Source organism: Rissa tridactyla, chromosome 2, assembly GCF_028500815.1.
Source record: "Rissa tridactyla isolate bRisTri1 chromosome 2, bRisTri1.patW.cur.20221130, whole genome shotgun sequence".
NCBI classification, from domain to species: Eukaryota; Metazoa; Chordata; class Aves; order Charadriiformes; family Laridae; genus Rissa; species Rissa tridactyla.
The window spans coordinates 144,655,320-144,682,278 of NC_071467.1; the positions used below are offsets into that span (position 1 = coordinate 144,655,320).

Genomic DNA, 26,959 nt, shown 5'->3' on the forward strand with positions numbered 1-26,959 from the left:
CTGAAATTATATATAAAAAAAGAAACTATTAAAAACCATCTTTATATTTAAATGCATTATGAGAAATAAGCAGAGAAAAAATCCAGAGCACTGATTTCCTAAGGCAAAGATGGTTTCTTTTGGTTAAGGGTACAGAAATCCTGGGAGCTGTATGTGTCCATAAGACAACCACGTAATGCAGCACAAAGCTGGAATACAAAGACCGCCTGTTCAAATGGGGAAGAAGGGTTAGAAAGACACATACAGTCGTTTCTCACATTTCTCTCTGACTGGTGAGTTTGAAGCAGGGTGGGAGGTTTATGGGGTGTCTATGTTTTAAAACCTTGCCTCTGCTCACCAAGCCCAACAACAAGCATAGGTATCTTGAGAAGTTTTCCAGGCCTATGTTGAGACCAGGCTGGTAGAGCTCCCTGAAGGCATCAAAGGAATGGCTGTGCCTTCCCATCAAAGAACAACAATAGGAACAAACATCTTTGCACTTCACTTAAGAGTGTGATTGGTTTTCTATTGCAGTAGACCTCAAAAACCCTAGAGCAACTCACCTTTTTTTACTACAATGTGCAACTGCAATAGGAATGCATAGCAGTCATTGTTTAACTGGCTGCCTAGTAAAATATTTATATAGCTCTCATTAAGTGCTTCAATAAACTCAAAGATGTATCTCTCTGTCATTTCTTTCTGTTTCATTTACATTTCCTTGTATTTATAAAATATTATTAGATTAGATTAGGCATTACCTTCCCTGGTTCAGAATGACTAAAAAGTGTTACATCACATAGCTCATCCTGTGACTTTTAATTAGTGCTTTCACCTCATTTGGAAGCCAGGCAGGCACCGACACACTACATCTGACCAACTGTGTGTCTCATTGTGCTCTTCTGACCTTGACAACAATCTCCGACTCTCTGCAAACTGCCTTGAAATTATAGTTAAGTGCTGGTATGTCCACTGGAAAAATACCTGCCTAAATCTGTTACGAACTGGCATAAGAGCTGACATGTGAAAGTGCATGTCTCTTAAAAGAATCTTACTGTTTGCAACATTCACTACAAAGGATACAAATATTTTCCTTACACATATTTTGAATCCTGTTGAGCTCTTGGCATCATCGACATCTAACTGGAGTTAGTTTTGAAGGCTAAGTACATCAGGTATCAAGTAAATCTTTTTTTGAATTTGACATGTTTCAATTTCACTGAATGTTATTTTCTTACAGACAGAAGATCCTGCACTTGGACTATGTCCTCTTTTTCCTTGTTTTTATCCCAAGGAAGGATGGCTGAGTGGTTAACATGCTTTTCTGGAAGTCAACAAACCTGTTTCTAATTCCATCTCTGCAACTGATTTTTTGGGTGACACTACATGCAACTTATCTTGTATATCCCATCCCATGTAAAGTTGGGGTAATGATATGGATCTCCTTTGAATCTGCTTTGATATGCTCTGAAAAGCATTAGATATAGTTAAATGCTAATACGCCCACTGGAGTCTGGAGGGCTAGGAGTTATAACTATCATATCCCTTTACACTAGACTCCTTGAGGTAAATGATTTTAATCTTTTGTATGAGAATATTTTTGAAGTGCTTAATCATTTTTTGCTGTCTCAATCCTTTCTGAAATATGATGGCTAGAATTCAACACAGTATTTGACACTGATTTATGGAAAGACACAGCCTTGTAAGTAAAGCAATCTCTCATTTTGGCACCAGGTTCTTACAGCCCAGTGTGTTTGGAACATCGCTGTCACTTCCTAAATCCCCTTCTGCAAAACTCCTTCTCCTTCCTCCTACTTCTCGCACATTTGGGAGTTCTGGTCCATTGACAAGACATGATTCCTATATGATTACTCAACATCTTTTCCTCCCTGCTAGGTGGTGTTTTTCTCTGGAATTTCCTGTTGCATCAAAGGCATAAACCCTCTCTAAGAATTGCTTCTCTGCTTTCAGGTCTTTTATGGAGCAAAGACTGAGGTAAGAAGACCTCATGACAATTTGGGCTACTGTTTCGTTCCTTCACTCATGGAGAAAGGTTTGTTTGTGAAAACGACCTGAAATAAGCATAACCTAAACCTGGGAGACAACTTGGATGCAGTTGGATGGCCATGGCCCAACTCAAAGTTTTCACAGAACTGCTGAGGTTGGAAGGCATCTCTGGAGATTGTCTACTCCTACCACATGCTCAGAGCAGGGTCAACTAGAGCAGTATGCTCAGGGCTATGTCCAGTTGGGTTCTGAGTATCTCCAAGAATGGAGAACCCACAAACTCTAGGAGTAACTTATTCCAATGTTTGACTACCCTCACAGTAAAAACGGAATTTCCTGTATTTCAATTTGCGCTTCTTCCCTCTTGTCCTGTTACTGGTTGTCACTGAGGAGAGCCTGGCTCTGTCTTCTTTACTCCATCCTATCAGATGTATATACACGCTCATAAGACCCTGCCTGAGCCTTCTCCAGACTGAACAGTCTCTCAGTCTTTCCTTGTATATTAGATGCTCCAAGCCCTTAATCATCATTCTGGCCCTTGGCTGGACCTGCTCCAGTATGTCCGCAACTCACTTGTCACAGGGAGCCCAAGGACTGGACTCAGGACTCCAGATCTGTCTCACCACTGCTGAGTAGAGAGGAAAAGTCACCTCCCTGGGCCTGCTGGCAACGTTATTCCTGATGCAGCCTAAGGCTGTCAACTTTTTTTTGTTGCAAGGGGACACACAGTGGGCTCATGTTCAACTTGGTGTCCACCAGGACCCTGAGATCCTTTGCTAGAACACTGGCTTCCAGCTGGTTGGCCCCCAGCCTTTATTGGTGCATAGGGTTACTCCTCCTGTAGTACAGGACTTTGTGTTTCCCTTTGTCACACTTCATGAAATTCCTGCAAACGTATTTCTCCAGCCTGCCAAGGTCCCTCTGAAGGCAGTACAATCATCTCGTGTATCAACCACTCCTTCCACTTTTCTATCATCTGCAAACTTGCTGAAAGCGTACGCTGTCCCATTATCCAAGTCATTAATGATGTGAAACAGTATTGGCCCCAGTATTGACCCCTGGGGTACACCATTAGTGATGGACCTCCAGCTGTACTTCATGCTGCTGATCACAGCGCTGTAAGCGTGGCAGTTCAGTCAGTTTTGAATCCATCTCTCTGTCAACCTAACTTAATTCATTTTGACAGTGTCAAAAAGCTTGCTAAAGTCGAGATAAAAACCAATGACTGTTCTTCCCTCATGCAGCAAGATGAACCTCATTTATCTCATTGCAGAAGGTTATCAGGTTGGTCAAGCATGATTTCCCCTTCGTAAATCCACACTGACAACTCCAAATCATCCTCTTATCCTTCAGATGTTTGCAAATGGCTTCCAGGTTGTTTTTTTTCTCCGTCACCTTCTCAGGGATTGAAACGAGGCTGACTGGTCTGTAGTTGTCTAGATCCTCCTTCTTGAAGATAGGTGTGACATTTGCTTTCTTCCAGTCCTCAGGAACTTCCCCCAGTCACCATGATCTTTCAAAGATAACTGAGAGTAGTCTTGCACTGATATTGGCCAGCTCCCTCAGAAAAGTCCAAGGACTTTTCTATGTCCAATTTGTTTAAATGTTCTCCTGACCTGATATTTCTCCACCGAAGGTAAATGTTGATTGCTGCAGGTTTTCTCTCTGGTCACGGAGGTCTTGGATTACTGTGTGTAGATTTTACCAGTAAAGACCGAAGTGAAGGAGCCTTTTCCATGTCCCATTCAGCAGAAGACCCATATTTTCCCTAACCTTCCTTTTGCTTTTGATATACTTATAGAAGCCTCGTTGATGCTCTTTAAGTTCCTTGCTAGGTTCAGCTTCCAGTGGGCTTTTACTTTCCTAATTCTGTCCCTGCATGCTGAGACACTGTCTCTATATTCCCTAGCTAGCCCCTGTACTGAGTCAACTAACTCTGCTTCCACCTTTTTTATGTTTACTTTCTATGTTTGACTTTTACCAAGAGCCCCTTGGTCATCCATGCAGGCCTCCTTGACTTCCTGCATGTTAGGATGAACAGTTCTTAAGCTTAAAGGAGATGATCCTGGAGAACCACTAGTTCTCCTGGGCTCCTCTTTTCTCCATGATCATCTCCCATGGAGTTCTTCCAAGCAGATCCCTGAAAAGGCTGAAGGCTGCTCTCCTGAGGTCCAGGGTTGTAGTTCTGATATTTGCCTTGTCCATTCTGTCATCTTTTTAAAAAAACTAATTTTCTCTTCAAATATGTGAGTGTTTACTGGTGACGTGAAGCCAGCACATTTATTGCCTTCTGGAACTCATTTGGCTCTGCCGTAAATTTGTTCTTTTAAAATATAGAGAGCAGCCGAATGTTTATTCTCAGAACATTTAACCTGTCCTTGGGGCTGCTATTAGGAATGAGCAATATGAAGAAAACTGACTCAAATGGCTACACAGGGATAGTCAAATCAGCTCCTTACCATAGGTGGCATTTAATGAAAGGGAACTACCTTTTCTATCAACAGCGTTTGAAATTAAAAATTAGACTGATTTAATATTGGACTTGGCAAATAAGTATTTTTTATACACTTTCATGGTGCTGAACATCTATGAGATGATCTTCAGAAAAATAATTTTTCCTTATCACACTAATTATTTTCCATTTTCAGACTCAAGCTATTCTTAATCTTTTATTCTACAGCTCTAGACTTCTCACACAAAGTCCCAGCATGTTTTTGTAGTTGTGTAATGTTTTGCATCCAGAAAAAAGCCTGAAAAAAGCCTTATGCTTTGGACTCTAAGCAATTCATATTAAGTAGGATTCTGGATATGACTTATACAATTTATAAAAGTAATCTGTAATGGAGAGAGCAGGATATGTTATATTATTAAAGAAGTAGACATTAGACATGCAGCCTGATTGGCTAAAGTACAGTAAAGGCATTAACTCTCTTGAAACATCGTATAAAGGAAACACAGCACTCATGGAAAAATAAATCCTTTCACCTACTACACATGGCTTATTTAATCTTCAGTTTATATCAGCAATAAGAACATCAGAGGAGGGCACTTCCTGTGGATTAATCCTTGGCTGGGGTTAATAACCTTGGGTTGTGCCCACAGCTATCAACTCTCCTCAACCCTTCATTGGGCTCCTGGAAACGCTGCACATCTCCATTGCTTTACAGGAATGGAGAATTTAAAAAACTAGAGACTATTGTCCGCATTCACAGAATTATGTGTTTGTGGCAAAGGGCATTAAAACAATGACTGTGGCCAGCATCAGCTGCAAACAGGATTTTTACTTGTACCAACACCTTGGAGATACAGGCAGCTGTCTCTCCTACAGCCTCATTTATAATTCTCAAGTCATTTGTGAGAAACAGCATTTCTTTACAATATAATTTTTTAAATAGCACACGTTTAAATATTCAGTGTTTACTGGAAGGAGCAGGACCTGTGGTTTGCAATTCAAGCTGAGGACTTCATTATGGCTCAGAGGAAGCGGAAGAAGGAATTTGGCATTTGTGACTGTCAGTGCCTAATGGCCAACAGTAGGTAGGCCCAGACCCAGCTACACTGGCCTTTTGAGCTTCCCTTTGTGCTAGAACAAGCAGAGCCTGCTCTTGTGTGCATCGCTGAGACAGTAGTTTGCCAATATCCTGGTAAGTAGGCAAAACATGGCCATCCCTTGTGTTGCTTGGGTGGTAGATCCCTGCTGGGGTATTTATTAAGGCTTCTCTCTCTCTACACACTTTTGTTTAACAAAGAGATTTTTGAACTGAAGCCTTTGTTTTCTTTAACAGTTGCGAGACACGGAAGCATCCAGAAGTGAAGGAAAGTGTTCCCAATAAATATTCAGTTCTGTGTTTCCCTAAGTACAATTGAGACAAACAGAAATAATGTGGAAAGTGCTGGAAAATCTTGGACAATTTGAAGGAGAGTTCTCTAGGCTCCAGTGGAACGCTGGTGGTTTCTGCAGGAAACTCAAGCAAAGACCTGATGTCTCCCCAAAGCATCTTTAGGGCACATGAAGGCATCCTGGTCAGAGAATAGACTAAAATGCAGGGACAAATCTGTCCCACAGGGAGCTAGACTGAGGGTGGGAGGAACAAAACTTTCATCAGCTTAAAGAAATCTGACAGGTCATTGTTCTTCTGCAGGTTTGACGAGTTTAACTACTGGAGAGACTCCCCAGTCTACCCAGAGAATGACTTTGTTCCATAGCCTCTATGGAGCATTGTTCAACCTCTGAAATACTTTTTTTCTGTCTAGATGTAGCCCAGCGAAGCCACCCAATCTGAAGGGTATGTGCTTTCTCTAATGCAAGCTGCATGTTGCGGTGGAATTTTCCCCCCAGAACTTACGTCTGTTGCATATGGAGTTCAGTGCTGTTATAACAATATTGGCCTTGCTTGATTAAAACTTGTTTCTCTTCATGTCTGCTGGAGTCTGGCATATTTTAGAGACAAGAGGGTAAGCAATATGGTGTTACCTTTTAAATATAGGCTTTGGGAATTCATTAGCTTGCTTTCTTTGACCCATACCTCCAAAATCCTGAACTACTGCCAATAAATAGAGTAGCTGACATAAATGCTGAGAGTAGAGGTCATACAACTGTTTGTTCCTGTATTAATTTGTTAAAAAATGTATGTATGACCCCGTGCGTGGTCAAAAAGTACTTGTGCTATTTATAACAAGAGGGTATGTCCACCCAAATGTATCTGTGACCAAAGACAACACAACTCCTGAAAATCAACACATCCTCATCTCTGCCATTAACTTCTTACACTCCACATGTTTTATCTTTTACATTCATTTAAACAGACTATTTTACATTATAATACAGGCAGATATTTTGTTGTGATTTCAGAACATTTTAATATACAGATCTTAATGGTTATCAATTTAAGATGTTTGTTTCTTCATACACCTGACATTACCTATACTTTAGCACATCTAGCAAGAATCTCATGTTCTGCTCTTGTCAACATTTTGACATTATTTTAAATAACAACGAATGAAAACAAAACTAGCCCACACCCAAAAAAACTTCCAGCTAGTTCAGTCCAGTGCCAAGGACTCTTTCTTTCTAGCCTTCATTCCACACAAACAATCAAATCCACTATAATACAGTATTTTTGGCCACACACAGTTTTCTTTTTTACTTATTTTGTTTTTTCAAATAACAACAGTTGTTTGACGTAAAGGCAAATTTCTTTGATGACTTCCTCCTTTTGTTATTACATGTGGCTTGCAGGGCAGTGCATCAAATTTATGGCTTTTAATTCTCAGTCTGAATTAAAATCATCTACTTAAACATTCATATATGACATATATGTCAGTTAATGAGAGAACAAGATATCTCTCTGACTAATTTTTCTGATGCTTCCCCACTTCCATCCACAGAGAGGGAATTTAGGCTGGCTGCAGAATAATGCTTTGAAAAGACTAAGCAGGCTTCCCTTGACTAAGGTGTTTTCCACTGGACACGGAAAGAGGTTCTGTGCTGGGGGATGCTGAAGATAGAAACTATTGTTCCTTGGGGTCATATCCCACTTACAGATGGAGTAATTGCTCCCACAGTAAAGAGAAGAGGGGGAAAAATGATTGAATAAAGGAGCCTGTACAAGAGCTAGATCTCTTGCCTGTCTTGGACCACCTACACCAGTGTCACCTCTGTTCTGACTTCCAAGCCTCTGCAAACACACGTGTGCTGCACAGAGGATAGTCTGTGTGGCCCCACTGCACTGGTTATCTGCATTCTGCCTCCAATGGCCTTTGTGCAGCTAAACGGAATCCTTGTCCCGAAAGCATTACCTGGCCTAGAGAATTTCTACCACGCTAAAAAGAGTCTCTGAGTTCACCAGTAGTAAAATGTGGAGATTCCCAACAAAATTTCTCATCAAGAAAGTACAATTAGAGCATGCACTTTAACAGTGATGATAGCTCCAGGTGCCAGGCAATGAAGGCAAAGCACGATGAGAGGACTGGGAGGACTTCTAGCTGATGGCTCAAAACCCAAGGTATTACATCAGGCTCTATCTCATTTTCTATACCCTTCCAGACATCTCAATTTCTTTTTATGTCCTTGTAGAGGTTCAGCTTCAGCAGAAGGGAAAATCATCCTTCTATAAAGCAGGGATATGGGGTTTCTCAAGTTGAAGAAGGAATTGAATTAACTTCTTTCAGTCATGAATTCTCTAATCACTAGACTGCCAGCTCTAGCTTCTGCCACTGAATTTTGAATAAACAAAGACCTCTTTAAGTCTTTCAACTAATGCTATAGGTACCTCCTGAGTAATTTTTGGATTCTGCCTTCTGAAAGGGTGGAAATATTCCCACTTAATTCTTATTTGTGTGCCTATCCTCCTGACAAGGGACAGCCCTCATGCACCACCCTGATGGTTAGTGCAAGTCAATTTGTCTGAGGCACCTCATTGTCTCCATATGCTGTATAGGGAGACTGAGTGTTTATTTTCAGGTTTTGGATACCAGTCTGGGGTCAGGCACTTAAGATGTGGGTGTTGCAGCGCTCATCACCTTCATTATGTCAAGCATATATTTCCATTTTTAGGCAGCTAAAAAGAAACGGGAGCAGTGCATGTTCAGAAACACTGAAATAATAAGTATTTAACAGAGAAGCCAAAACAAGGCTTTGTGTACTAAGGGAGCACCTGATTACAGTGTGGCTGCGATGTTTCTGTTGCTTCTCAGCTTTCTCAGATTTAAATTAGATTTTTCTCCCTTCTAGGTATTAAAGTTCATGCAGTCAGGGGTGCCAAATTCGAATACCTGGATCTGTCTAAAAGTCAAGAGAGAAATAATACAATTATAGTCAGTAACATTAAAATAAAATAAAATAAACTTCAAACCTCTTGGGAACCTTGCACACCCTCTCTGTTTTCTTTACTGCCTCCCCAGGCTCTCCCAGAAGGAGATTTTTATCATTGTGAGGAACTTTCAATACGGGCTGAAATAATAGTCAAGAATGAGCTGAGTTCCACTTCCCACAGTACTATAAGTGTCCAAAGAGCTTGGAGCCTGGAAGGATGTCGCAAATCAGACAGATGGTACAGATTCATCATTTAGAAACACATTTTCAAAACAGATGTTTTACTAGCCAACTCCTAAGTCTTATATTAAAAAGTACCCATCAAAGAATACTGGGCAAGATCCCCTTGGATCTCCCTCTGATGACTCAGAAATACCATGATTAGACAAATGGGGACATAATAGAGGCCTAACAGAACACAACGTAACGTAACCATATAAGGTTGTTTCTCTTTTGCACGAATAAGGCTATTATTTGCTTGATCAGCAAGTCTGAATCCAAAAGTCAGCTTTACTAGAGGGTTCATATTTACAGCCAGACTTTGAAGTTAATCCAAAAAAGTCTGTGATTCTTCTTGGCCTTTGCACAATGTCTGTCTCTATCTTTGTTGGCTGGTTGGGAAATTCGGGCTGCTTTATTTACTCAAACATGTCTAATCATGGCACGTCATTTAACTGTTATTTGTTATGGGAGTTTGGGTTTTAAGGTGACAGATTACAACTGTTAAGAGGCAAAGGGGTCAGCTGTTGTCAGTTAAACTAAGTGGAAGAGGAAGGAGTCACTCAATACGTGACTGATCTTTTGTGGCAACAAAATATACACGCTGATCCATATAACTTCAATGAGAAACATGAATTATTTCATCCTAGCATTCATCAATCACTTTCAAATTCTTCTCAGGTCTGCATTAGCATATCTATAAGAAGAAAATACAGAATGACAGCATGTTCTCAGCTTTAATAAGCACAAAGAATTTCTTCTGCAGATGACTGTATCTTCATTTATATTATAATACATTAAGCAATGTTGTATGTCACCATTATCCTGCTTTCTTTAGCTTATGAAAAGTTTGTACATTAATTGCATGTGCAAAAGAGTCTGGGATGTTGCTGTAGAAACAGCAACTTTTCCTCTAAGTTTCTTTACAAAACCATGACTGTGGGGTTCACTCTGGCCCTTGAACAGTCCTTCCTGGTTTGGAATTACCACATCCTGATTATTTTTACTGTATTTTCATCCTCAGTTTGAATCTACAGATTTCAGCCTTGCTAATAGCAGTTGTTTTTTAGGCATACTTCAGTTTACTTCTGGAATATCCTTAGGAACTAGCAGTTTACAGGCTTGCTAAGGGCCAATTATGCCCTTTTTAGGAAACTAATTGTGCTCTACAGTCTTTTATGACGATGGCTGTATAACTGTTAATTTTAAAAGGGGCTGTGAAAAAGGGAACTGTTTTGAGGTGAGTGGGAGGAAGGCAACCAGATCCCATCACACTATTTGCTCTCTCTCTCTTCTCAATATCTAAGTTTACACATGAAGCAGGGGTCATGTTATTCTGGCAGCTTCTTAGACATAAATGGGAGGATGCAACAGTTCTCTGGGGACTACCTTTTTTACTTAGAAAAAAATCCTGTTGCTTTAAGTGGAGTTTTCTGAGCTTTTACAAGGCTTGCAAGTTACTATTCAAAGGAAACAGAAATGTTTCCTAAGGATACAGATAAAAGGTAAAATCGCAGCCCACAACAAGCCTTGTAAGGATAAGGGTATGTAAGGACAGTGGAGTAAGCAAAAGATGTACTTGTAGGAGTGTTTGCCATGAGGTCTCTGCACCTAGGGAGTCAACAGGATGGCCCCTGGCAAGTCTACATCCTTGCCCCTGCCCACGGGCTGGTGTAAGGTTCCACAGAATCACAGAATGGTCGGGGTTGGAAGGGACCTCTGGAGATCATCTAGTCCAACCCCCCTGCCAGAGCAGGGTCACCTACAGCAGGTTGCACAGGAACGCGTCCAGGCGGGTTTTGAATGTCTCCAGAGACGGAGACTCCACCACCTCTCTGGGCAGCCTGTTCCAGTGCTCTGCCACCCTCAAAGTAAAGAAGTTCCTCCTCATGTTTAGGTGGAACTTCTTATGTTCAAGTTTGTGCCCGTTACCTCTTGTCCTGTTGCCAGGCATCACTGGTGCCTGGCACTACCTCTGCCTTGAGCTCACCAAGTGAATGGAGGTGCAGGCATAGCAAGCAGGATTTATTAAGGAGCAAGGAGGAGCTAAAGGGACTGCAGCACTGGCATTGCCTGGTGGGTTTCCACACATCCGTGTCCCAAGGCACAGCTTTGACCCTTCTCCACCATCCAGATCAGAAGGTGGGCAGAGAAGGTGTTTCACATCAGCTGGATAAAGCATACCCTGAAGATACCTCTCTGTCTTGTCACTGGCCACAGAATTAGGCAACTAGCTTTGGCACCTAACTTTCAGATGACTAAAATTAGGTAAGATGAGTCCCACAGCTCCGGCATTAAACATGACACTGAATTTCATGTAGTTATCCTTGTTCTGAACCTAAGTCAGTCTAACTAAGCTTATATTCTAGAAACAGATTCTGCCTTTATTAAGAGTCACTAAGAAAAGGAGACTTCATATCTTCTGTAGCTAGTTTGTTCCAACTGTTATACATCCTCTGTCACCACCAAAAACTCGGAGAAACACTCTCTGTTTCTCATTAAATTTGTTTAGCTTTAATCTCTTACAGTTATTTCTTGTTACATACTAAACTGGACTTAGAAAAACTTTTATAAGGCTATTTCCCACTGAAATAACTGTAAATAGCCTAGAAAATTGGCATCTAAAGATCTGTGCAAGGGGTTTCATTTATGTGTTTGTTTTTTCACAAGACCTTGGTTTTGTCCCTTACAGACTTAATTATATTTCACCAGCAGAATGATGAACAGAAAGACTTGATTGGGTGCGGAATGCGTCAAGTACATTTCCCAGCATGGTAGTTAGCTAAGGGAGCTAAGCTTTATCTCTTGCTTGGTGAAGAACATGGGGAAGTTTCACTGTGATATTGCATGCAAACTGCAGTGGTCAAAAATTATCACAGACTGTTCCAGCCAAGGATAATATTTCTGCCTCTCTGCCTGTCTCTATGTGTTAGGAACAGTGAACCAGTGCAGTTAAGTTCTTAACTGAACTTAACAGTACGCAAACGTCAAACAGTCTCTTACTGGAATTAGAAAAAATTGGAATAAAATTCCCATTGTATTTTCCAATATATGTATTTTTCCTGTGAGTGCAGAGACGCTTACCTACTGGCATTTTCTGTGCAAAATTTTCTAAGACCTTTGCAGAAGCTTACACCAGAAGGTGTCCATCCCAGCTACCCAGATTTGGAAGGCCAGAGAGAGATCCAAGCTGGCAAGCTTTTGGGCTTAAATTTGAACTGGAGCCTGCCCTTTTTTTCCCACTAGAAGATGACTCACTAAGAAAACCTAAATGAAGTACACACAGTCTAGCCTTTCAGACATCTTTGCTAAATATGCCTCCTCTTAAAATCATTGTATTTGTGTAAGGGAACTGAAGAAAGGATATGAAAGTTTCTTGGGATTGATTCTTAACAGAAAGAAAGTGTACTGACAAATCAGGAATTAATTCTCTTAGTATCCGAAAGTATGTCCTTTGTTACTGAGCTAGAGAAATCACTTTCTCTCAAGCAAGGCCAGATAGTTCTATGCTCTCTTCAGTCATAATGGTGCTAATAGCTGTTGCAGAAGAAACAGAACCACGTGTCCTGACAGATAGGTAGAAAAATCTCATCTGTAGTCATAGTCCCATTACACTAAGAGAGACCCGTAACCCCCAAAGTATGCTCCCATTGTGGATTTGGAGCAACAATGGTTAGCTATTGAGCTGGCATTCAACTTTCTGTAAATACTGTCCCACCTGCTCTCTTGTTTCTCCATAAAAGTGAGTTAAGTGAGAAAGAATTTCTTTTATCTGCTTTCACATTTGAGGAAAGGGAGAAATTATCTTAAAAGGTGTGAGGAGCTTAATACTGCCCAGTGTTAAAGATATGACAGTCACATAGTACTACAGACACATGGCCAGCTGTGAGGTAACAGGTCACAGTGCAATCCCTCTGCCTCATGCAGTGCAAATACAACTCTGGGAGCAGATGAAGTTGGAAATGCAAGAATTTGCAAAAAGAAGTTCCTTTTTTCCCATGGTCTGCACTGTCCCTTCTTTTTAGTGGTGAGACACAGATTGTCACTACATCAGTGTTGTATGTTATATGAGCTTGGTACATATTACTCTTCCATAGATCAATGGACAGTGAATAACAACGAATTTTTAAGCTGGACACAGTGTACACCATATACTGTTTGGCTCCAAGAAAAACCTTTCATCAGGAAAGATGTGATGAATGCAGAGCACATCAGAGAGACCTAAGAGATTGTTGACTTGGTCCAGTCCAGGAAAGCAGAAACAAAACCAGGAAAGGTGTTTAAAAATAATCTTGGAATTTTCAGGTAAGATTCAGAACACAAATTCAAGAAGGAGTGATAGTGAGAAAAAGAAAAGTAAGCAGCATGTATGCAACCTGAACAGGAACAAATAAGATGTTAACTTCAAAGAAAATAATAACAAAAAAGGATTTGCATTTGGCCCACTTAATTTCCTCATTTGTATTCTTAAATATCTAGTCAAATAAAAGATGCAGAGGTCTTTGTGTATAGAAGGAGATTTTTGTGTGCATTACCTCCAGGAATGTTTGGGCCCATAGCCGGGACCTGATTTTTAGCGCTGCACTCTTCCCTCTTTCCAGTTGTCCCACAGTGCAGGAAATTAGGATACACTTCACATTTGTACAATTCTGTGTACAAAATAAAGGGAAGTCATACCTATGCTTTAAAAATGTATATAATAATTTTTAAGTGCTACAAATTAGCAAAACAAATCAACTTTGCTTAAAGAGCTAAGTAGTCTGAAACCAGTGATTTCATCTAATATACAAGAGATACCCCGTGAGTCATTGTAAGAACTATAAACCAAGGGGGAGATTCTTTTTGCACCACCAGTGAATACAACCACTTACCTGTAGTAATGAAAATAAAAGTAATAATTTTCAACAATATCTGTTCTGAAGAACTCTTAAAACGTTCAGGTACTTATCAATCCTTTGAAGCATGTGCTTTGTCTTCATCTATCAGTCATGTTGTGATTTTAACACTTTTTTTTCCTGTTCTCTGTGCCTGAAGTCTTTATTTATGTTCCTAAATCTTTCCCCTCTTCTAACTCTCCCTGTTTTCTTACTGATGTTTACATTATAGCGGCCAGAACATTTGCTGAGATTCATTAGTTGCTCTACTTGAAACTTGATGTCCATGAAATGTTCCTGATGAGCAGTGATTCTGGCTCACATACAGAGTTGAAGGCAAAAGCCAAGCAATGTAACTCAAAATTATATACTGTGTTAAAGTCTGCCACGAGAATGTCACAAAAAAGGTTAAAAGCTGACTAGAGCCACTGAAGGGAAGGAGCAGAGTCTCATGTGGTAACCACAGAAATTACGCAGTTGTTTGGGGTGCAAAAAGGAAGAAAGATCTCATAGAAAAATTATTAGAAGTGTGTGTAAAAATATGTACAGCTTCATACACACAACTGGGCTTTTACCTGAAAAGTTTTGGTTTGATTCAAGAGGAAGACTGAGGTTTTGATTAATTCACATTTTTATAACAAAGCAGAGAATCCTTCCTGTACAGATGCTTTATTGACACTCATGACAGAACATCTTGAGACCTCAAAAGCAAAGCTAAGTTCTCGCAAGTATATTCCCTCAGGAGAATTATATTCCCTACCAAAGCCCATACTTCAGAAAATGAGATGGTGATGTATGTAATATATATGAAAACACCCTTAAGGAATCCTGTATCTTTACAGACAGCTTTCTCCACAAACCTCTGTCTTATCACAAGTTAAGCAGAAGCCATATGCTTAATCACTGTTTTCTAAATCTGTCTGAAAATGAAACTGTAAACCCTGGAATTTGCAACTATAAATCTCTTTTTGAAATGAATATTTCAAAGTATCTGTTTATTTGGCTTTTCATATTTAAACATCCTCCAAACAGATTTATTTACATTGCAAGAAGGATGAAAGTTGTTTTCATTAATCATAGTGGCCAAAAACACATATTAACAAAATAAATCATTAGCATGCAAGAAGTCTACTTTTGGCTGACATTTTAGAACCTGAACACATATTTCTAGTTTTCTTAGTAATGCATTTAGCCTGTAGTGATTTTCAAAAAACTGTAACATTAGAACTAATGGAAGAGAAATTAAATGTTTAATAAACAGTATAAACACAGGAAGAGGTTCTCAGAACATTTTTCCTCTCCGTGGAAATGCTTTGATGAAAATGAAAATTACTTAAAATTTCTGACCAAAAAAAATACAAATTTTAACAAAGAAAGAATTACCTTTGGTCAATGAGTCATTTTCCAGAGCAACATTCGCTTTCCATGAATACTTCCAATGTGTCAAAAAAAATATTAATTTTTCTGGATCTGTAGTAGGCAATGCTGAAGGCACATAGAAGTGGGGCACGTTTCTAACTGAAGAAATGACATATTGCTTTTCTACGCCCATCCTGGAAAAGTCCTGCTATACATCCCGTGGTAAGCACTGTACCAAATCCTATCCTAATTTGAGCTTATCAAAAGCATGTTGTACTAGGAGACTGCTCCTCACAGCATCAATTTTCCATTACTAAGTACTCAGCTAAATACTGTCTGTCTACATCAAGCAGCTGAAAAACGCCTGCTTCGTATTTTAAGATGCAGACGCAGTACATAAGAACTTTGTTAACCACTTTCTTCAGTTGCTGCAGGAATTTTTATGTTGGCAGCATATGAGCCTAATCACTGAGAAAGACAGCTGATCATTAAGGTATTACTGAAGAATGGATTAAGTGTTCCGTGGTATTGACTCGTATGTCTTCGAAAGCCCAGGCATTTTTCCTTCAGCCCCAGTGGAATCAGATTCTTCCCAGGGCATTAAGTTGATGAAAGAATTACATAGGAATCAACAGCGATTATTGTTTAAAATGGGTTTATCTGTGATTTTGTTCTTAATAACATTATGGTATTCATTACTTTCAGATGCTATCTTCTTCCTGTTAGAAAAATTGCCAAATTAACTTTCAGAAGCAGAATAATTATTCTATTACTCCAGAATACCTAGGTCTGTGAGGTTCTTTTCTTCCTACCAAATTCTAGTGATGTCAAGGAATTCGAACATGAGCTTGCAGTAAACAGCTTAATAAGAGACTGGAAAGCATGAAAGAAACTCCGCCCAAGGTTTGTAAAAATAGATGGAAAGCACTGACTGCATGAATCCCACAACTGACCTCAAGGCCACCGAATTTGAACACAGCCTCTGGGCAAGGGGAGCTGATACCCACAATGCTGAATTATACTAAAGATGATATACTAAAGACTGAATGCAGGAATGGAAAAAAAACAACCTTCTGAAAATACAGCCAAGTCCAGATACCCAGGTACCAGACTGACTAATCAGAACTATTTTCCTGGGAGAGAGATCTTTGCTCTTGCTCCAGCATCGTCTGGAATGTTAAAAATGCAGTGACCTGTCCCATTTGCCTTGCTTGTGGTACTGTAAGGGGAAAGAGTCCTACCTTTCCTTGTGTATATAAGTACTTACTGGGGGGAAAAAATATACTCCAAAGTATTTGTATGTCAGAACTGTTACTTCACATGAAAATGTTAGTTCTAAGTGTGAGCTACTCTTTATGCAAAAGCCAGAGTGCTAGGAGTCAAGTTAACAAGAAGAGACCTACCGTTCAAAAGTCAGAATCTGAAATTTAATGTGTGGAAGAGGGGCCCATTCTCTAAATCTGTGATGAATTTCTCTGTGATTGACAAGTGTGCCATTGCATGACCACAGAGGTTTGTCTGCAAACAGCCAGGAGTAAGAAAGCCAGGAATTTGGCATGCATGATCTTTAATGTTAAAATCTGTCGATCAAAATCGCTAACCTGTGGCATGGTGATATGTAATAATCAATATTTTAAACTCAGAGATTAAAAATCACTTAGAAAAAATTTGAAAGTCTGTAAAAAAATTGCAGTCAAGCAACAGCCACCTTGATATACTGTATGCATAGTCCCAGTTTATAATTTTTAGATAGCTCACCAATATTTTTGCAGAGTTTTTCCTGTGAGGTTCTGCCACTGTGACATCCCTTCTTCTGATGTAATGAGAATTTGTGGAATTATATAAAAAAGCAGCAAGTTCAGGGGTGTCTTGTGGAATAGCAAACTGCAAAGAGAAAAAATGTGAATGGTAATGACATACTCATACAATGATTCTAACAGGTTTGTTCCCTTTTCAGTGGTCTTGAATTTTGGATTAACATCATTGCTTTTTCAATTTAACAGCTCATCCATGAGAATATCCTGTCTTCAACTAGGAGCATGATGAGTAATAGCACAGCAAGATATTGCCCAGTTATAGGAATTACAGCAGGTAACATTTTTTCCCACTTTTTACTGGTGTCAATTTCATTGCTGTACTTAATTTTGTTAGACTCTCGGGGCCAGATTCTGATCTCTATAACAGGATAAATTCGAAGTAGCTGCACGGAAATCTCGTCATTAGTTCAGATCAGAATCTGTCTATTGAAATATAATGATTTTACCAGCTTTAGAATGTAAAAGAAAAAAAAAAGGAAGTCTGAATTTTAGCAACACAAGTTTTGATCATTATTTGTTACAGTTTTCTTTTGATAACAATTCAACTTTGTATAATGCAACAGTTTGTTCATTTTTAATCTCATATTAAAATGTCTTCTCTTCAGCTTTATCTTCGCAGATTTTTATTCTCTGATTAAACTTTATTTTTACTGTTGGCAGTTTGTCTTTAATTTCTACACAGAGTGTTTATGGCTTCTTTCAAGAAGCCTCAGGGAATGCCTGGGAACCCAATTGCTACGCAGGGAAAGATAAATTCTAATTCATGACAATCTGATCATGTAAAATCACAACAAAATATATGTGGAAGTTTGCAATTAGATCTCAATGGGAACTCACCTAAATATAGACAAGGCTATTCTTTAAGAGACTCGGATTAAAAAGACCTATATCAGATCCATCTTATCAGTTCCTTTAACCTCTGAACACAAAATACCTTAAACAAATTCCTAAAGAAAATATTTGTAATTGTAAGAAGTGTTGTAGCACTAAAGAGAAGAGAAGAGCTATAAACACACAAAACCTTTCTCACACTAATGCCGTGTAGTACAAATTTGGAAAATTTGTACCATTCATCTGATTAAAATTATAAGGCTAAGGAAGGCACCGTTTTGACATTGTCTGAGATCTTCAGTCAAAAGCATCCTACAAAGTGAAAGATATTGGAATTAATTAACCTATGAAAACCTCTTAAGCAAAAATAAGAATCTTTTCTTTTTCCTGTTGTTTAATGAGGTTAACATTGTCTTTTTGCAATAAGGGAACCGTTAAATAGCTAGTAAATCTCTCCCTCTCAGTGTGATAACGTGGGAATTCTCTTTCCAGGATTCTTTCACTAGCACATGTAGGCTTCTTTAATGAAGACAAATTAAAAGAACCGCAATATAATGACATGCCTTTGAAGAAGCCCTCGATATATGATCAGAATTGGTATATATGTAGATCCATTGGAATTTTAAATGATTTTTATATTTAATTATTTTTTTCATAGATCCTAGAGCGTCAGCATCTTCAGTAGTGAATTATTACAGCAAAGGTTCGAAAATAGCTTCTGTGCTTAAGAGAAAACAAACATGTCTCCTGCAACAATTTAAAAGCAGAATTTCTCCAGTGGCCTACGTGTTCAGGTTAAAGATATTATTTTATCCTTCTTGAGCAAGTAGCATGGAATTGTACAACTCTGTCTCTGTAGCTATATTATATGGCACATATTTAACACACCATACTTTATTTTCAACAGATACACACTCCCTCCCTTTAACTACAATGGACTGTCTCGGTTTCCCCAACAGGGAAAACTGAACTGGTTTTTTCTCCTGAGCCTTGTCACCTTGAGCAGATTTCCAGATCTCTCCAGTTCTTCACTTGTAATTTCAAAACCCAGTTTAGCTTTCTTCTTTTTCTAGGCAGCAATACCCTCTGCTGCAATGTGTAACTCCATCAGAAATGACCTGGAAGAGGACTTTGTATAAAAGCTGTTGTACAAGAGGCATCAGTGACCATTCAAGAGCAATGCATTGGATGGTATTCTTTTGTCTGTAGGCCAGGACTTACACACAGTAATAATGACCCTGCAGCATGAGGAGACACTGCCTCTGAAAGAGGTTAGTTCCTGCCAGTCATGTTAGTGGATGCACCTTACCCATATGGTGGATTTTAGCTGCTATTTCACTGTTTCCCTGACAGTTGCCTCTCTCATGGTACTACAGCGCTCAGCTATTGAGAATGTGTCATGTGTGTCACTCTGTACTGTCTACCATAGCTGGAAACCACTGCCTATACCTCTGGTATTTATAGGCACAGACTCCATAAAATTACTTTTTGCCATCAGTCTGGGAAAAAACCCCAACTTGTCAGGAATAATGGCTCAGGCCAAAAGTCCATCTAGCTGAGCTGAGATGAAAAGCCCTCTTTTCATCAACACTGCCTTTATGTAGATGTGGAAGGAAGAGTAAGAACAGGGCATGCAAACACAATGCTCTCTTCTAATAACTTTCAGCTTCCAAATGTTTTCAGCTCAGGGACTTCCTGGTCTGCATGAAGTTTTTGTTCATGTATTAATCATCACTGGACTTCTCTTCTGCAAATTTGTCCAGTTTCCTCTTAAAACCATGTAAACTTTTAACCTTGACTACTTCCTTTGGCAACAAGTTTCAGATATCTAATACCTGTCACCATGAACCACCACTTCCTTTTTCTTGTTTTGAATCTGGCTCTACAGGCTTCATTTGATGCTCCAATTCCTGTGCAGGAAGAGGCAGAGAGCAGTCAATCCCCACCCATGCTCTTCCCGCCACTTCTGATCTTACGGATCATATTTGTGCACAGTCACCTCCTCTCTAGACGGAAGTATCCTAGTGTACTGAGTTCTTCTGCAAGTGAATCTCTTCCATATCTTTGATCAGACCTTTTGCTCCTCTTTACACCTTTTGCAAGATTCATAATTTTACTACCTCTTCACATCCCTCACCGCCTTCAGAGAAAGATAAGCTACAGAAAAGGAAACGTCCCCAAACAAAAGCCTGTCCGTCTGTGCACAGGTTTGATTTATCTTTGTGGAAGAAACAAAAAAGCACAAAGGAAAATTTTCTACAAGACAAGGAATTCAACAACAGGGAGGACTGTACTGCTTTAACTGAAACTCAACAATCTAAGTCATTTCAAAGGGGAGATGCTCAAGCACCCTAAGAGAGTGAGGTTCTGAAATCCATAGAGGAGCCAGGCATATAATGTCCTCAGCCTTATTTGGAAATATGAGCCAGGAATCCTGCTGTTTATACAAAACCTGAAGGAAGCTGTCTCTGTATCCTCTTTCCATCTGAAGCACTAGATAAGGATTACATATTTGAAACCTGATTTGTGTATTAATGCTGTTCTCTGCTTTGAATAGCTGAAATAAGGAAAGGACGTTTAAATTCTCGCAATAATGATCGTGTATCTAAAGCCATATTCTGTTAAGACCATTATTTCATTATTACAGGAAGATTTCACACAAGCCTCACAAGAACTTAGTCTTGTTTATGTAACAGATGTAATCATTATCAAGTAGGATAAGGAAGAGCAAACCCAAAAAAACTTAGAACGCCCCCCCAAAAAACACCAAAAAATACATTGCCTGAAAATGTCATTAAGAACTGTGGCGCTATTCTACCCAGGAGCTCTGCCCTCCTGACAGTAATGCTGCCATCTCAAGTTCTTAATTGAAACTTAAAACAGAACACAGTGGGTAGGGAGGGGGGATGCTGAACTCCCTTTCAGGTGCTTGCAACCTGATCTGACCAGCGGCTTTGAGATGCTAGGCTTGCAAATACAAATGCAGCAGCTCAGCCTCTTGCTCCTCACCACTTCTGAAAAATAGGTGGAAATGGGGTGGAAAAGATTAATAGAAAAATTCTATTTTCCATTCTAAGTTTCCAAACTTGCTGTTTTGGGTACAAAGTGGAAACATTTTCTATCTTTAGTTCGCTATCACTCGTTTCCTTTTTCTTCCTCTAGATACACTAAATAAATGGGTGGAATCCTAACCCATCTCTGGCTTCCTGGGTGAAACACAAAAATCTAGCCATAATGCATTTGGTATACATCAGTTTTTCTATATTCTTCTAAGTATACACTGTAGTTCTGTCTCTTTAAGCTGAAGACTTGCCTTGTAGCTCTTGTGGTCGTGAGCAATCCCCTTCACTAGAAAAATGTCTCCACTTTCATCCGCTGTACTAAACTCAAACCCCTCCTGGTATGCAAAAGACATATAGCACTTTAAGCATTTGGAACGCAGCTCTCCTCGCAAGATGTTTAACAGGCTACTGGTTAAACCCAAGAAGTGTTGTTTACTCCAGAAGTGTCTGGAATCAGTTATGCTTAATAAATTGGATACCTAGTTTTTGATGGGATAATATGTAGAGCTATGTTCTGCTAAATCTTCTGACTTTGAGCCAAACCAAGCTTTTTCAAAGGGATCTGCCATCACAAACATAGACCTTAAAATAGGCTTTTAGACACTGGCATATCAACACTTTACTGAGGAGGCCGCTACTAGGCTTCCCCTTGTTAGTGTTTCCTCCAAACTCCAAGATCTTCAGCTCCGCTATAAAAGAAGAACCATGTCCATGGGAGGGGAAGCAATCTGGATGGCAAACAATACGTAGGCCATAAAATAATTGTAGACTATATGAATCCTTTTCTCAAGTGGCAACACATGAAAACTCCCATTTCTGGAGTGCATTCCATGCAGAATTCCAGTTGATAGTTTGCCTTTATAGGATATTCCAAATATGTTCTTTGAAAAATTAAAATCATTAACACTTTAAGACAGGTAAAAAATATAAAGGCTTCTAAAACTACTCCCATTTTACAGATTATACAGTCTCATACTATGTTGAACCTAATCATAATATAAAATATAGCATATGATATTAAAAACACGTATCTTGTTAAATACTCAGTGCAAGGAAATAGCCCCTGGCAACAAAACATGCTGAGGACTGAGTGGCTGAGAAGCAGCTCTGCAGAAGAAGACCTGGCTTAAGCTGCACAAGAGTCAGCAGTGAGCCCTGTCAGCAGCAAGGGCCATCAGCATCCCGGGCTGTACGAACAGAAGCAAAGGCAACACATTGAGAAAGTGATTACTCCCCTCTGCTCAGCACTTATTAAACCACATGTAGATACAGCATCCATTTTTGGAGCCTCAGCAGAAGAGAGATCGATATACTGGAACGAGTTCAGCAGAGAGCCCCCAGGGATGCTCAGGGCTGGAGCACTTGTCCTGCAGGGACAGGTTGAGGGACCAAAGAAAGCTTTGCAGGGACCAAAGCTGTTGAAGGCAGAAGGTTATGACAAAAATGAAGCCAGGCTCTTCACAGAGGTGCATGGTGGCACTGGGCATAAGCTGAAACAAGAGAGGTTCAGACTGGACGTAGGGAAAAACCTTTTCCCTGTAAACAATAAAGAAGCAGCAGAATTTGCCCAGAGATTTTATGGTGTCTGGTTTTGGATTTTTTTAAGACCAGACTGGATAAAACCCTGAACAACCTAGTCTGATCTCACAGCTGATCCTACTTGAGCAGGATGTTGGATCGACACCAGCAGAAGGAGGGAGGTGATTGTCCCCCTGTACTCAGCACTGGTGAGGCCACACCTTGAGTATTGTGTCCAGTTCTGGGCACCTCAATACGAGAATGATATCGAGGTGCTGGAGCGAGTGCAGAGGAGGGCCACGAAGCTGGTGAAGGGCCTGGAGAATAAATCTTATGAGGAGAGATTGAAGGAGCTGGGACTGTTTAGTTTGAGGAAGAGGAGGCTGAGGGGAGACCTCATCACTCTCTACAACTACTTGAAAGGACATTGTAGAGAGGTTGGTGCTGGTCTCTTCTCACAGGTAATTAGCGACAGAACAAGAGGGAATGGGTTCAAGCTGCAGCGGGGTAGGTTTAGGCTGGACATTAAGTTCTTCACAGAAAGAGTGGTCAGACACTGGAATAGGCTGCCCAGGGAGGTGGTGGAGTCACCATCCCTGGATGTGTTTAAGACTCGTTTATATGTGGTGTTAAGGGATATGGTGATATGTGGATATGGTGTAGGGGAGAACTTTGTAGAGTGGGGTTGATGGTTGGACTCGATGATCCCAAGGGTCTTTTCCAACCTAAATGATTCTATGATTCTATGATTCTATGATCAAAGTACTCCTGAGTCTCTTCCAACCTGAATTAGTCTCCAGTCTTAAAAAAAACAAATCACCATACAAATTAGCTGTAAATTATTTGCATTGGAATAAAAAAACCTAAAATTGCATCACACCCTTTAAAAATACTGAATGCTGCAATACCTGGTGGCTGCCTCCTGTCTATTAAATAAAACAGCTCTGAGAAGTTCATGTCTCACAATGTAATGATACGGCATTATTTTGCTAGAAAGGTTTTTCCCCACTGCTAACAGGTAAGACCTTTTGATAAACAAACCAGCGCTAGGTTGTATCCGACTCAACTGAAGAGCTCTGTGCATCCCTTGACATAACAAAGGTTTACATCACCTTTGGGAGTTCATCTGCTAACACCGCTGTACAGATGACTTTCTGAATTAATGTACTCCTTAGGACACAAGAATTTTCAGTCCCTTGAGGACTGAAAAATTTTGTGCCATCTATTCAGAGCCATGTTAAAAATGACCCTCAAGGAAAACGCTGCACATTTCCATTTAAAAAATTATCTTGTATCTTATGCTGCAATACTGAATCAAAATACAAGTCTCTTCTGATAAGAAAAGTACAGAAAACAAATAACCATGCAACACAACTGTCACACTAGAAACATTATAGACTACCTACATCTTGCTATTTACCCAGGAAAATGATCTGAGGGTCACTGTGAAAAAATTCCCAAAAGCTCCATCCCATTGTGAAGCGTAGGCAGACAAAATCAAGCAAAATGCAGACAGGGATGGAAATAAAAGGGGCTGACTTACCTTGATTTGCATTGCATTAATAGGAGAGCTCGTTTGACAGTGCAATGGTCCATGTGTCTGAATATGAAGAATATAAAGAAGAAATTCTTCTCGACTGGACACAGGCCAACCGACATGGAGAACTGTATTGTTGACAGCACTCGGTCCTATATTGTGCAGCTGTCAAACAAATATCATAAGTACTTTCCAAAGCAGTAAAAACCAACAAAAAACACGGCACCCACTACTTAGACGTTTTCAAATTCTCAGTGTCCACAGCCCTGAAGTACTTTGGGAAAGATGTACAGATTACTAACATCATTTTATTGACGGAGAATCTGTGGCAGGTGGGGGAAAAGGACCTCTACATGTTAGTCACAAAGACAGTGGCAAATCTGGGAGAGCAACCTTTTTGTCTGACTTTGTATTCAAGAAATGCATCACCTTTCCCATTTTTTCCTATATATGAAAGAGCTGACATTACCTAAAAACGTATAAAAAACCCAAACCAAAACACACCAGCAAAATACACTATACAAATATATACAATGAACCTTAACAGAACATACTTGAAAATAGTAGCTGAAACTTCAGGACACAAAAGAATCACATTTGAGGGTGTAGGAATAGAAGGTATGGCAGAGCTTGAACTTGTTCTTGTGGTTAAGAACTATATTTTCAACACCTCCCAGTTAAAATTTCCCCAAAAGAAAAAACAGAACTAGTTTTTCTAAAGTAACATCCCAGGACATTATTCTTTTCTGGGAAAATGAGTAAAGATAGGAATAATAGTTATTTTTTAAAAAATCTGTGCTATTAAAATAGTTTTCTTATATCAGTTTACAATTTGAAAATATTTGATGACCACAGTAAGTTTGGATATGTGTTAACACCGAGCATGAGAGCTGAAGAAGCAGAACAACATGGAGCTTCACTCGAAGTTTCTAGAGATGTAAGAACTTCCTCTTTTAAAACGTGTAGAATTCTGGTGACTGATGACCTTTATTTAGAACCAGATAAAACCCACTTTCAATCTTACATCTTCAGTAAAGGGTTTTTGGGTAGGTGTTTGGGCTTATTTATGCTTTGCTGATATCAATAAACCATGAAAGCAGTTTCTTTAATCACTGTAACTATTTCAATGCATATGAAGTCACATATGTAGTTTCACAAACAGCCCAAATGCTTGAGACAGGAAGATTTGTTAGATATTTTTCAGTTTAGAGAAATGTGTTAAGATAAGTAATTAATGAATAATACTTTTTATTTTACTGTCTGGTTTATTACAGTTTACTAGTAGTCATGCAAACTGTAATCTTACACTGCTGATTAATCTCAGTTGCTTATATTTTCTTGAGTGTTAGTTTGTGAATTATAACCATATGTGAAGTACTGCGTTTTACACCCTAGAATAAAGGTCATCCATCAGATTCCAAAGGTGGCCTGTATTCCATGTAGTTCACTCAATGCACTTTTTTCTAACCTGAACTCCTCTCTTTTAATTGAAGAATCATCAATAGAAAAAAAACCGAACAACAATACAAGGTAGAAATATGCATACTTGAAATGTATATGTAATACATACAGAAATATGTATACTTGTTGTTATTTTCAACAGAACTATTTCTGACCAATGAGTTAACAAGTTACGTGTATGTCTACAGTTTTTTTCAATTAGCTAAATGTTAAAGGAAACATATTTTTTCCTGTGCACAATACTCACAGCTTTAATGAGAAACCAGTCAAATCACTGAAAATATGTGCCATTGATTGTAATGAGCTATTAAGCACTGTTTTTAATTCTAGTCAAACAACCAAAATGTTTATAGATCCCTTAAATATCAAAGACAGACTCCTAGCATAAACTAATATCTCCTCCACCAACATGAACAGATACCGGGGCTACGAATTCCCAGATTAAATTTGGGTCATGTGCTAAAGTCAGAATATTTACATTTGTGGCTTTATCTAGTTGCAGATAAAGACAATAAACCAAATTCATCAGGATTTCAATGGGAGCAGCATAAGGTTCTGTAGCAACTTATATCATTTTTACCTCATAGATGTGTTCTACTAAAGGACCAATTTCTTCTTCTTTTGTAGGTTCATCTTTGGGTTCCCAGTTGTGAAGTGGCAAAATAATTGTTGGGGGGTGAGACACTCTGTAATATATAAAACAGGTTAAAATAGTAACTGTTACCAGTGATCGGCTGCATTAACTGTAGAAAAAAATTAAGACCACTATAGAAACCTGAGCCCTTAAGGGCATTTTTTTTGGGCACATTCATCAGAATTAGGTAAGGTGAACACACATGAAGAAAACAGTGACTTAATATTTGACATCTTTATTACTGTCTGCTATTTTACTTTTCCTTCCCTTCTCTGTCTAACCTCAAGAAAGGACTAAGTAGTCTTCTGTTAATGTTTCTATTTTAATCACCAGCATTTTATTTCACATAAAACCTGGAAGTTCCTTGGAGGGGTCCCATTCAGATGCCAACTTTAACCTTATTCAGTTGTTGAGAAGTTGGGAAATCATATCCCGAGCATTCCTTTTAGCATGGTAGGTGAGTTCTGGCACAGACATCTGTCATCTGCTGGTACTGAAAGTAGCTCTTGGTGCTAAAATGGTAAATATCACCCTTTCTTTACAAAGGTCAACTCTTACTCAGTTTTGCTGGTTTCCAGAATCTTTAGCTTAAAGAGAAGTCATAAAATTTCAATGCTTGTTCTGCCAAAGCTGGAATTTTGTTGATAGAAAAGTGTTAAAAAAGAATTGCTAATGAGTTTTTTTCAGAATATAATATTTGACTAAAACGGTGGACTTCTAGCCACCGATGTTAATTTACTTTTCCTTGAGTCTAAACACAGAAAGCACCACTGCAGATAGTCCCTTGAAGAAGAGAACTGAAGACTGGATGTTTTTGTTGCAAATGCTGACATCTTAAAATACTTTAGGA

The 26,959-nt window shown here is 39.2% G+C and overlaps 1 protein-coding gene across 2 annotated transcripts in view; it reads right to left on the bottom strand.

Moving 5' to 3' along the window:
* Positions 1–26,959, bottom strand: part of ITGA8 (integrin subunit alpha 8) — a 122,292-nt gene that overhangs the window by 17,955 nt on the left and 77,378 nt on the right. Inside the window, exons 24-27 of one of the 2 annotated variants that reach the window (XM_054191370.1) lie at positions 26,056–26,161; positions 24,021–24,179; positions 17,008–17,133; positions 13,552–13,665 (exon numbers count right to left, since the gene is read on the bottom strand). In XM_054191370.1, coding sequence (XP_054047345.1) covers positions 13,552–13,665; positions 17,008–17,133; positions 24,021–24,179; positions 26,056–26,161 — 505 coding nt within the window. The remainder of the gene's footprint in view (positions 1–13,551; positions 13,666–17,007; positions 17,134–24,020; positions 24,180–26,055; positions 26,162–26,959) is intronic. The other variant, XM_054191371.1, reaches the window with a different exon arrangement.